Source organism: Arvicanthis niloticus, chromosome 11, assembly GCF_011762505.2.
Source record: "Arvicanthis niloticus isolate mArvNil1 chromosome 11, mArvNil1.pat.X, whole genome shotgun sequence".
In the NCBI taxonomy this organism is placed as follows: domain Eukaryota; kingdom Metazoa; phylum Chordata; class Mammalia; order Rodentia; family Muridae; genus Arvicanthis; species Arvicanthis niloticus.
This window is the reverse complement of record NC_047668.1, coordinates 635,506-648,367: the sequence shown is the minus strand read 5'-3', so window position 1 is coordinate 648,367 and position 12,862 is coordinate 635,506. Positions and strand designations below refer to the sequence as shown.

General features: G+C 45.2%; 1 protein-coding gene across 2 annotated transcripts in view; it reads right to left on the bottom strand.

The window, feature by feature from the left end:
- Map4k5 (mitogen-activated protein kinase kinase kinase kinase 5) overlaps positions 1-12,862 on the bottom strand; it is a 92,442-nt gene that overhangs the window by 58,188 nt on the left and 21,392 nt on the right. The window contains exon 2 of one of the 2 annotated variants that reach the window (XM_076941813.1): positions 11,503-11,563. The exons of the other annotated variant lie outside the window; for it this stretch is intronic. Within the exon in view, the coding sequence (XP_076797928.1) occupies positions 11,503-11,536 (34 nt within the window). The 5' untranslated portion in view covers positions 11,537-11,563. The remainder of the gene's footprint in view (positions 1-11,502; positions 11,564-12,862) is intronic. 2 annotated transcript variants of the gene reach the window in all.

Here is a 12,862-nt window from a genome sequence, read left to right as displayed (position 1 = left end):
GTATGGTGGCACACACCTTTAATCCCAGCACCTAAGAGGCAGAGACAGGAGGATCTCTGTGTTCAAGGCCACTGTGGTCTATGTAGTGGATTCAGGTCAGCCAGCACTACATGGTGAAACTGAATAAAGTAAATAAAATAAAATAAAATAAAATAAAATAAAGAATAAAGATCCTGTAGATCCAGGTGCAGGAATTCACTCTGATAACTCCAGCACTTGAGAGATGGAGGTGGGAGGCCTGGGCTACATAGCAAGTCTGATGACAGCCTGGTCTCCTGGGACCTTGTCTCAACAACAAACCAGAATTAATAACTATAAAGAGATAAGAGGAGAAAACAAAGAAAGAGAAAGTGTGTCTAGGCTCTTTGTTGCTGCTTTGGCTGCTGGCCACTACCAGCCACAGACTTGCTGAGCAAGCATCAGGCTAAGCTAAGCATTCAAACCTATGACAGGAAATCATGGTGGCACACACCATCATCATACCATGTTGGGAGCGACCTTGCTTAAACATTAACTGCCTTGTCAGCCATACATGCTTACTGGCACAAAGTCTTGGCCTCTGTGGGAAAGTACTAGCCCAGTTGAGAACAAATAACTATAGATCTTATGGACAGGTAGCCCAGTTGAGAACAAATAGCTATAGATCTTGTGGACAGGTACCTAGTAACCCATTCTGTTCTGTACTTTCTGCTGAACTTTTCACCCAGCCAACATCCTATTCTTGAGAACACCTGTGCTACCCAGAGATACAGCAACCCTACGTCATCCCTCTATCCCTCTTCCTCTCACGGAAGAGGCTGCTCACTATGAATCGGAGCGCTATCGTGATCCACCTAAAACAGCCACGAAAGCCCTAACCTCGGCCCCTCTGCTGACAGGCGCTGCCACACTCCCATCTTTCTTTCCACCACCACCCTATGGGACTTTAGATGTAGTTTTTGATCCACCTGCCATGTCCAGTGCCCGCTGTCAGTTAACTGCTGACATGGCATTCTTGTGTCACGGGGTAGAGAGAGGTAGAGACAGGGAAGGAACAGGTACAGCTGGTTAGAGCTCTCCAACAACTAGAAGCTGAAGTGCTTGGTCTAACACCTCCTTCCCTAGCAGCCGGGACAGGGGCCGTTGCCCCTTTAAATGGCAGCGCTCTGCACCTTCTCCCCAGCAACTGCCTCAGGTCTCTGGCCTTCTGGCTCAGGTCTGTCAGGCATGCTTGGCAGCCTGGAAAAAACTGCCCCCTAAATCGGTCTCCTCTGCTGCTCTTACTAAAGTGCTACAGGGAGCAGATAAGCCTTACAATTCTTTTTGTTTTTTTCGAGACAGCATTCTCTGTGTAGCCCTGGCTGTCCTGGAACTCACTCTGTAGACCAGGCTGGCCTCAAACTCAGAAATCCGCCTGCCTCTGCCTCCCTCTGCCTCCCAAGTGCTGGGATTAAAGGCGTGCGCCACCACCGCCCTTACAATTCTTTTATTAGGCGCCTTACGGAGACTGCTCAGTACTTGTTTGGGGTGCAAGAGCCTGAGAATCCCTTTATTAAACAGCTTGCCTTTGAAAATGTCAACCCTACTTGCTAAGATATTCTTAAACACCACTGTTCTAAGTCACTGGCAGACTATGTCTGCCTTTGTGCAGGGGCCAGAACAAGCCACACCATCAGCTTTGCGACTGGAACCACCCTTCAGAGGGTGGGCTTAAATAACTCTGAAAAGAGTTTTAATTAAACAGGAAAAGAGCATTTATTTGGGCTTCCAAGGTGTTATAAGGCGGTTCGCCCAAAATCTTCCTCAAGGTCCATGACTTAGTGTCTGGTCTCTTTGATTTTGATTTCTTTTGCCATTTCTGCCACTTCTGATTTCTATAATACAAAGTCGCCTCCAGTGAGTGCAGCTTTAATTGCAAACAACCCTTGCAAACAACCTGGCCACTTTCTGCAGGAGTGTCCCCATCTCCTCCAGTGTTGGAGACCTCTGGAAAGCCAGAGAGACACCCCTCCTGCACAGACATTACTGACCACCCTGTGCCCCCACTACCACAGGGGCCGACATTGGGTCAATGAGTGTAAATCCAAAACAGACAGTCAAGGATGCCCCTTACTGCCCCAGAATTCGGGGAAACTTCCTAAGGGGCCACCCTCCGGTCCCCACCCTCAGGACAGGCCCCAGACAATAGGGTTTGTCCCCTAGCAGACTCCCCATCACACACTGAGTCTGTTGCCCAACTCTGGAGAGCTACAAAAAGCAACCCAGGATGGACCTCGGTGCCACCTCCAGCACAGTACTGACCCCTGAGGAGGGCATTCAGGCTGTGCCTACAGGCATATATGGTCCCCTACCCCCAAATACCTTTGGCATTGTACTAGGAAGATCTTCACTTTCCTTAAAGGGACTCCAGATTACACCTGAGGTTATAGACTCTGACCGCCAGGGAGAAATTCAGATTCTTGCAAGTACCACAGGTGGTCCTGTGTTTACACCAGCACAACAGACCATCGCCCAGTTGTTGCTCTTTCCCAAGGTTTCTACTACAAATCTCTACCATAAAGACACCAGGGCCCCAGGTGAGAGGGGACTAGCGGAGGCCTTTTGGGCCCAAAAGACTACTTCCTCTCGCCCCATGCTTACTTTGAATCTAAATGGAAAAACATTTCAAGGACTCATAAACTTGGGCGCAGACGCCACTGTCATCTCTGACAGGTTTTGGCCAGTCTGTCTGCCTGGCTGCTGACAGACTTGGCCACATACTTACAGGGGACTGAGCATTCCAAAAACCTTCAAGTCAGCGCCCAGACCCTCAGGTGGATAGATCAAGAAGGACATTCAGGCACCGTAGTCCCCTATGTGATTCTTGATTTATCAGTCAATCTTTGGGGGAGATATTCTCTCCCAAATGAATGTCTTCAGGTATAGCCCCAACAAAGCGGTGACAAAACAAATGCTGGCCCACGGATTCCTGCCAGGACAGGGATTAGGAAAACAAGCACAAGGTATAAAAGAACCTTTGACTGTGACACAGAGATTTGACTGGCAAGGCTTGGGATCCCAGCCTCAGCCCTTTCCCTAATGGCCACAGTCGTGCCTGCTCCCCAGACTCATGCAGAGAAAATTTCCTGGAAAGACACTGCCCCGGTCTGGGTTGATCAGTGGCCACTAACTCAAGAGAAACTGGCTACTGCAAAACAGTTAGTGCAGGAACAGTTAGCAGCTGGTCACACTGAGCCATCTTCCTCCCCATGGGATACCCTGATTTTTGTTATTAAGAAAAAGTCTGGCAAGTGGAGACTTATAAGATCTCCATGTGGTTAACAGAGTCATGATTCCTATGGGAGCCCTGCAGCCTGGTCTTCCATCTCCTGCTGCCATCCCAGCAAACCTCTTTAAAATGGCTATTAATTTAAAAGATTGCTTTTTCACCATACCCCTTCATCCAGATGACTGTCATCATTTTGCATAGACTTCCTCAAATTAATGTTCAGGGACCCATGGACCACATTCACTGGCAAGTCCTCCCTCAGGGCATGGCAAATAGCTCTACCCTGGCTCAGAAATATGTAGCCCATGTAATCCAACCTGTCATTGTGGCCAATGACAACCTGAACATCAAGAAGTGCTTGGCCACAGACATGGAGGCAGATGTTCACATGTCTCCGCCAGTCAAAGATAGTTGATATATCTAGGTTAGGTATTAGGTTACACTTCTGATTGATATTGAGCATTACCAAATTTATAAAGCCATTGGTTAACATTAAAAAAAAAACTGTATAAAAGCAAAAAAGAGAAGGGGGTATGGGATAGGGGTTTTCTAGGGAGGGGAAATGGGGAAAGCGGATGGCATCTGAAATGTAAATAAAATATCCAATAAGAGAAAAAAAAAAAAAAAAAGAAGTGCTTGGCCACAAATACACATTATTCACTACATGGATGATATTTTACTTGCAGCCCCTAATAGATAACAGGCCCTCTCATGTTTTCAACAACTCCAAAAAGCACTAAGTTCACAGGGACTTAAAATTGCCCCTGAAACGATTCAGATGAAAGATCCTTATTTTTATCTGGGGTATGAACTCGAGTTGGGACAGGTCCATACCCCAAAGATTGAGCTTCAGCTTTCCTCCCTTAAGACTTTACACAATTTTCAACAGTTGCTTGGGAACCTCCAGTTTGTTTGCCCCTATCCTGAGGTTCTAGTTCCCCTCAATGAACTCCTCTCAGGAGACTCCCATCCTTTGTGCCCTCGAGCCCTTACACCCCAAGCCATTTCAGCCCTGCAGCAGATAAGTCAAGCCATGTCTTCCCAAACCTCATTTCAAATTCATTACACTGCCCTTCTTTATTTTATTGTTTGTGCTACAACACATACTCTGGTGGGGGTCTTTTGGCAACAGCCCCAGATTCCCAAAAAGAAGGGATGTCCTTTGTTATGGGTATATCTCCCCTCAAGTCCAAATAAGGTTTTGGCAACCTATTATTCCTTGTCTGCCGCCCTAATTGTTAAAGGAAGAAAAATGTCCAGACAATATTTTGACAAGGATCCTGATATTATTATTATCCCTTATACCTCAGATCAGGTTGAATGGCTTCTTCAATCTAATGATGATTGGGCCATAGCTTGCGCCTCCTTTGTGGGCACCATAGACAATCATAATCCAAATGATCCCCTTATACAATTTGTAAAGATGTATTCCTTGACTTTCCCCAAGGTAACCTCCAACATGCCACTTGAGGGCACCTTGGTGTTTACAGATGGTTCCTGAACAGGCAAAGCTGCCTATGTCATACAAGATCAGGTTATCTCAGTGCAGTCTCTATATTCCTTTGCTCAGCTGGTAGAATTGTTTGCAGTCTTTCAGGTTTTTAAAACGTTACCAATGACCCCATTTAATTTGTATACTGATAGTGCCTACATGGCCCAGTCTATGCCTGTCTTAGAGACAGTCCCATATATTAAGGCTGCTTCTACTGCTTCCAAATTATTTGTGGCGATTCGATCCCTAATCATCAAAAGACAGTGCCATTTTTTTGTGAGACACTTGAGAGCCCATTCCGGCCTGAGTGGTCCTCTGTTGCATGGAAATGCCCTGGCTAACGGGGCCACTGGCGCAGCATTCCCCGCCCTACTTGATTCCATAGATTTGGCAAAACTGGCTCATGCTTTACATCATTTAAATGCCTCTACCTTGCGCCAAATGTTTAAGATTTCTAGACATCAAGTAAGAGAAATTGTTAAGTCCTGTGGCGGATTCGCCACTCTGTTGCCAGGTCCTAATTTTCTAGAGCATTTCTGAGACCCAACCAAAGGACAGAAAACTGCAGTTTAAAGCTCACAACAGTGGCACCAGCATTAAAAAGTGGTGATCACAGCCGAGCCAGATCCTGTCTCACGCCAGTGTGTGCAAGGTGGGGCTTTATTGGTTCACACAGATTCTACTATAAGAATGAGACAGAAATAGTCAAATTATTCATGAAAATAATCATTTTTCTATATATTAAAACAAAAAGAACACAGGGCCAGAGAGAGACAGCTGATTCTACTTTTGTGGCCCAAAATGACTTTGTGTGTTTATCTTTATCCTTAAGGCTCACCTTAGCCTTTCTATAAGTACTAGATGAACCAAAAACAAAAACAAAACAACAAAAAAACCCAATTTCTTTCAGTAAAATATTGACTTAAATATTATAAAATTAAGCTGCCAAGGGCAAATCAGAAAGGCTGTAACAAAATTTAAGACTCTAAATTGTCCTAAATCCTATTTTTAACTACAAAGAGAGAGTTATTATTAAGTCTCCAGATGGCATTTCATTTACTTAATGGTAAAACAAAACAAAACCCTCTTTTTTTATGGTCTACCAGACATAGGCTCCTTCTGGTCATACTGGCAAGTAATTACCTTTTCCTGTCTAACATAATTCTAAACCAGTTCATCTGCTAAGTCAATACAAGGAAGGGCTTTTGTGTTATACTGGCATCAGTGCAATTTATTTAGTTGCTAAATACAGTTAAGAATTCAATTTTGAAATAATGCTGCCAAGAGAATTTTTTCAAAATATCTAAACTGAATCCTAGGAAAATTCATTAGCATGTTCCTGTGTTTTTGAGTTAACATTCCCAAAGTCTGCTACCAAGCATGGGAACCTCTATCGACTTTGGCTTCCCTGACAGTGCTGAAAGAAAAAACACCAGTCCCGCTCAAAAACTTACCATAAAAAAACATAACTACAGGATGCAGAAAACATGAGCATTCCCTGTAAAAGAAAATTCTAGACAACAGTGCTTCCTTTTAAGGAAATGAAAGGAGAAAAACAAATACAGGGACATCCAGGCAGCAAATGAAAGAGAACAGTGATGGCCCTGAGGAGAACAGCCCAATATGGAACCAACCAGAAGCAAGTTGAAATGCCGAAGAAGCCAAGTAAGCCATTGATGCATGGCGGGCAAAAATATACTTACAGAAAAGACGCCTAAAGACAGATAAGCCTGGAGAGAAAACAGGCAAAGCCTGGGTAAGGGGAGGTACTGTGAATAACTGGCACTATTTATTTTTAAAGACTTACTCCTTCCACCTGCCTCCTTCTTTCCCTCCCTCCCTCCTTCCATCTCTCTCTCTCTCTCTCTGCATGTGCAAGTGTCTGTGGTGGCCAAAAGAGGGTGACAGATCCCCTGGAACTGAAGTCAATGGGTGAGTGTGAGCTGTCCAATACGGGTGCTGTGAATTGAACACAGGTTCTATGAAAGAGCAGTATGAACTCTGAACTGAACTCTGAAACTGGCATTCTTAAAAGCAATGAAATTCTTTTAAAAGTCTAAGGAATGATAAAAGAAAAGTTGTGAACGAGAGAAAGAACAGAATTTTAGGGGGAAAGAGTTGCAAAGAGTTCTCAAAAATCAAAATGTAATTAGTCCATAAAGAACCTGGCTTTAAAGACAAGAGCAGACTGCCAATATCCTCTAATACAGAAGCAACTAGTTCTCAGGAAGAGGAGAGATGCACATCCAGGTAGACCCAAGAGCAGGCTCCGGCAACAGTCAGAGGAGAAACGCTGCAGACTTTCTGGCAGAGGAATGAATGACACGACTATCTACTACTAATGACTATACTTATTCAAAGGAAGAATCCAAGTGTGCACACGGTGCATGCTTAGACTGTCCTATGTGCTGAAATATGACTGTGAAGACTGAAGGTCACTGTTCTTGTGGATCATACGTTGTAGGAGAGAAGCAAATATCCATATAGGAAAAGTATCAAGCAGTCACATGCTATGCAAAGCTGCAACCCCACAGGCTATGGGTTAAGTTGCCACTGCAGACACAACATCTAAGCTGAGTGTGAATGGCAAGGAGTCTTCTGAACAAAACACCAGTGTTCCTGGTGGAATGAAGAGCTAGTTTAATCTTGGACCATTTAAATATGAGAAAACAGAGGCAGGAGAGTAGAGAGGGAAACAAAAGAGACCTGCTCAGAGAAGCGGCCAAGCACATCATGCAGGATTTTGTGAGCAAGGCCGTACCTCTGGTTATGACTGCAAGTGTCCCTAGAGCTCAGGGGACGGCTAAGCAGAAGTCAGCTATGACAAACATGGGTGTATGGAATGCAGACAGAAATAGATACATTCACATACATACACAGAGGTCATGGAGAGACAGAGAGACATTCAGGATTTGTTTTGGAGGTAGAACTGAAGGTATTTACTAACATTGATTCTGGAATATATATATGTATATGTACGTACACACACACACACACACACACACACACACACACAACACACACGAAATACAAATAAAGCCCAGTTTGGAGCTTAGCCAGCTGATTTCCAAAATGAGGAAGACTAAGAGAACAAAAAAGAGGGTTGGGAAGACAACCAATGTGTGGGTACAGATTACATTATTCATAATATTTAAAGGGACGTCTACTTGTATGTAGTTATTTTTTTTATTACTGTGATTAAAAACAGTGTCTTGGTTAGGGTTTCTGTTGCTGATTAAATGCTATGATCAAAAGCAGCTTGGGGAGGAAAGGGTTCGCTCTCAGTGTGTCCATCACTGAGGGAAGTCAGGGCAGGAACTCACAGAAGGAACCTAGAGGCAGGAACTAAGGCAGAGACCATGGAGGAAGGCAATTTACTGATTGATTCCTCCTGACTTGATCACCCTGTTTTCTATATTATCCAGAACTGCCCCAGCCCAGTGATCTGGACCCTCTCACATTAATCATTAATTAAGAAAATTAGGCCAACAAATCGGGGGATAGATCTTCTCAGTTGAAGTTTCTGCTTCCCACATGACTCTAGCTTATGTTAAGCTGACAAAACCTAACTAGCACAAACACCATGACCAAGGAGTTTAAAGAAGGATTTATTTGGCTTTACAGTTCTAGAGAGATAAAAGTCCATCAGGGCAGGACTTAGGCTGCAGGTGGCCTTCGTGGCATGAGGAACAGATGAGAGCTCACATCCTGAGCCACAAGTAGGAAGCAGAAAGAGCCAACTCAGAGTTTAAAGAGTGTCTTTAAACTCTCAAACCCCACTTCTAGCGACATACATCCTCCTGTGAGTCACAACCCTTAGGGCTGCATATCAGATGTCCTGAATATCAGTTATTTACAATTCATAACAGTAGCAAAATAGTTATGAAGTAGCAATGAAATAATTTAATGGTTGGGGTCACCACAACATTTGGAACTGTATTAAAGGGTTGCAGCATTAGGAAGGTTGAGAACCACTGCCGTACACTATAGCAATCATCTCATTAAAATTACCACATTACTGCTGGGCAGTGGGGGTGCATGCCTTTAATCCCAGCACTTGGGAGGCAGAGGCAGGCGGATTTCTGAGTTTGAGGCCAGCCTGGTCTACAGAATGAGTTCCAGGACAGCCAGGACTACACAGAGAAACCCTGTCTCGAAAAAAAAAAAAAAAAAAAAAAAAAAAGTATGTAAGTCTCAACATCATTAAATCTACAAAGTCCAACACTGGTTGGTCCTTTTGGAATTTTTTATATTATTTTATTTTTATTATTGTGGAGGAGTGTGCAAGCGTCATGGCACATGTGTGGGAGGCAGAGGGCAATTCTGGGGAGTCAGTGTTGTCCTTTTACCCCCAGAAGGCAGAATAGGGTATCTGGTTCCCTGGAACTGAAGGTCCAGACAGCTGTGAGCCATCATGTGGGTGCTGGGACTGACCCGGACACTGCTGGAAGAACAGCCGGGCTTTCAACCATGGACCATCTCTCCATGCCTCTGTTCAATTCCTTTTTTGTTTGTTTTGTTTTTCAACTTGTCTTTTTGAGACAGGGTTTCTCTGTGTAGTCCTAGCATTTCCTAGAACTCATTTTATAGACCAGATTAGCCTTGAACTTAGAGGTCTGCCTGCCTCTGCTTCTGGAGTGCTGGGATGAAAGGCGTGTACCACTATACAAGCTTCTTTCTTAATAGAGTTGTACAGATTGAAGCCTGCTACTCCAAAACTTCATAGACCACTCTCTGATAAAACTAGATTATGTTTCTTCCAAATTATCAACAGCAAAAATAAAAGAAATTTCAGGCCAATTAAATTCCAGGAAATTAAAAAACTTACAGACAGGGAAGGAAAGACTAAGAACAAAATAAGAGCCATAAAAAAAAGAAGCAGGCACATCTCTGAGTTTGAGGCTGCCCTGGTTTACAGAGTGAGTTCCAGGACAGCCAGGGCTCCACAGAAAAACACTGTTTTGAAAAACAAATAAACAGGTGAAGTGAGATCAAACATGCTATAAGTAACAACATATTGAATATATATATTAATGGAGTCATCTATTACAAAGGGAAAGGTTCAGATTAGGTTACAAAATAACCAAATTATAATTTTTTTTTCAAATGAAACGCCTAAAATAAATAAATAAAAAAGCAAAAACAAACAAACAAAAACCCAATGACTTCAGAAGTATTAAAGTATAAAATGCTAGGCTGGCTGACCTGTATAGGCAACATAAAAGGGGAATTGGCACTATCATAACTTAAAGTCAGGGTAAGGAGAGCACTGGAAGCATGGAGTAGACCTCTTAGGACAGAACACTAGGAGGATAGAGCACTGGGAGCACCAGGAGTGGATGTCTGAGGACAGAGAACTGGGAGCACCTGGGGTTGGAATATCTGAGGACAGTACTGGGAGCACCAGGGGTGGAATATCTGAGGACAGAGAACTGGGAGCACCTGGGGTGGAATATCTGCGGACAGAGCACTGGGAGCACCTGGGGTGGAATATCTGCGGACAGAGCACTGGGAGCACCTGGGGTGGGATATCTGAGGACAGAGCACTGGGAGCACCTGGGGTGGGATATCTGAGGACAGAGCACTGGGAGCACCTGGGGTGGGATATCTGAGGACAGAGCACTGGGAGCACCTGGGGTGGAATATCTGAGGACAGAGCACTGGGAACAGCTGGGGTGGAATATCTGAGGACAGAGCACTGGGAGCAGCTGGGGTGGAATATCTGAGGACAGAGCACTGGGAGCAGCTGGGGTGGAATATCTGAGGACAGAGCACTGGGAGCACCTGGGGTGGAATATCTGAGGACAGAGCACCGGGAGCACCTGGGGTGTATGTCTGAGGACAGAGCACTGGGAGCACCTGGGGTGGATGTCTGAGGACAGAGCACTGGGAGCACCTGGGGTGGAATATCTGAGGACAGAGCACTGGGAGCACCTGGGATGGATGTCTAAGGACAGAGCACTGGAAGCACCTGGGATGGATGTCTAAGGACAGAGCACTGGGAGCACCTGGGGTGGATGTCTGAGGACAGAGCACCGGGAGCACCTGGGGTGGATGTCTGAGGACAGAGCACCGGGAGCACCTGGGGTGGATGTCTGAGGACAGAGCACTGGGAGCACCTGGGGTGGATGTCTGAGGACAGAGCACTAGGAGCACCTGGGGTGGATGTCTGAGGACAGAGCACTGGGAGCACCTGGGGTGGATGTCTGAGGACAGAGCACTGGGAGCACCTGGGGTGGATGTCTGAGGACAGAGCACTGGGAGCACCTGGGATGGATGTCTGAGGACAGAGCACTGGGAGCACCTGGGGTGTATGTCTGAGGACAGAGCACTGGGAGCACCTGGGGTGGATGTCTGAGGACAGAGCACTGGGAGCACCTGGGGTGGATGTCTGAGGACAGAGCACTGGGAGCACCTGGGGTGGATGTCTGAGGACAGAGCACTGGGAGCACCTGGGGTGGATGTCTGAGGACAGAGCACTGGGAGCACCTGGGGTGGATGTCTGAGGACAGAGCACTGGGAGCACCTGGGGTGGATGTCTGAGGACAGAGCACTGGGAGCACCTGGGGTGGATGTCTGAGGACAGAGCACTGGGAGCACCTGGGGTGGATGTCTGAGGACAGAGCACTGGGAGCACCTGGGGTGGATGTCTGAGGACAGAGCACTGGGAGCACCTGGGGTGGATGTCTGAGGACAGAGCACTGGGAGCACTAGCAGTATTGAGGACAGAGCCCACAAGTCACAAGGAAAACAAGCCACTTACCAATATGAGCATTATTGGGCAACCACGGCATCATACATTAATTCCTGTGCTCTGCCTCCCCCTGTAAAATACAAATTCAAGTCCTATGCCCTGCTGTTATCCTCTCCATTCCTACACTCTGAATGGTTCTCTCATGTACTAAGAGTCAACAAATAGCTGTTAAGACACGATGAGCTAAGTGACACAACAAAAGACACATTCAACAAACAATGTCAAAGGCAAGGTGAAGTGGGCAGAGCCACCACCATGCACAGGCCAATGAACTCTTCATCAGCCCTTAATGCTTAACAGGCAATGCTGGAGGCACCATCCTAAAGTGTGGAAGCCTGGACCCCAAACCATCAGTATCTATAACATGTCCATGTAAAAACCATCAGAAATGGCATTAGTTCTGTAAGACAAAACTGTGTATGAGATTTTAGGAGTTCCTCTCTACAGTCAGGCATAGTAAGTGGCAGACTTACTGTAGTCTGCTGTAGTTGCAACTACTTGGGAAGCTGAGGCAGGAGGAATGTCTGAGCCTAAAAGTTTGAGGCTACCTTGGCCAAAACTGAGACTCCTGTCTCCAGAAGAAAAACAAACTAAAAGACTGAATGTTATTGCAAAATAAATGAATAAATAAATAAATAACATTTGAAAAAAAGAGGATTTTAATAGATAAGTTTGGAAGGAGACAACGGTAAGGAATTTCAGCTAAATTTTAAAAACATATAATTATCTGCCAGGCAGTGGTGGTGCAAAGCTTTAATCCCAGCAGTCGAGAGGCTGAGACAGGCAGATTTCTGAGTTCAAGACTAGCCTGGTCCAGAACAGCCTGGACTACACAGAAAAACCCTACCTCAAAAGACCAAAACAACAATGACAACAACACCACTACCAAAACAACAAAAAACATAATAAAAAGGGAGCAAAGAGAAGAGAGAAAGGAAGACAGTTTCTAGGCAGGCAAGAAAAATACCAGAAGCTGGTACAAAAATAAGGATGCACTGAGGACAGACAGATGTGAAGAGTTACTAAATTCAAAGTGCAGGCAACATCTAAAAATCAGTAATAATAACAATAACGATGATGATGATAAACAACCTGACAGAGGGCAGGCAGAGCAGGTGACACGTAATTAACTACCTAGAGAAATGGCCGACATTGAGAAGCATGGCAGGATGCCTGAGGACACCCAGAGACCTGACAGCTGCCACGTATCCAAGAGGAGTCCCGGTGAAGATCTGGTGACAGTGTAGCAGAAGCCAGAGGCCTCGATCCAGACCAATGACTCATTGCAATGAACATTTGCAAGGAAAGATGTGTGGACAAAAGGGCATGCTCTGACATACCGCAGCTTCCACAGTGAGATTTTTTTTTA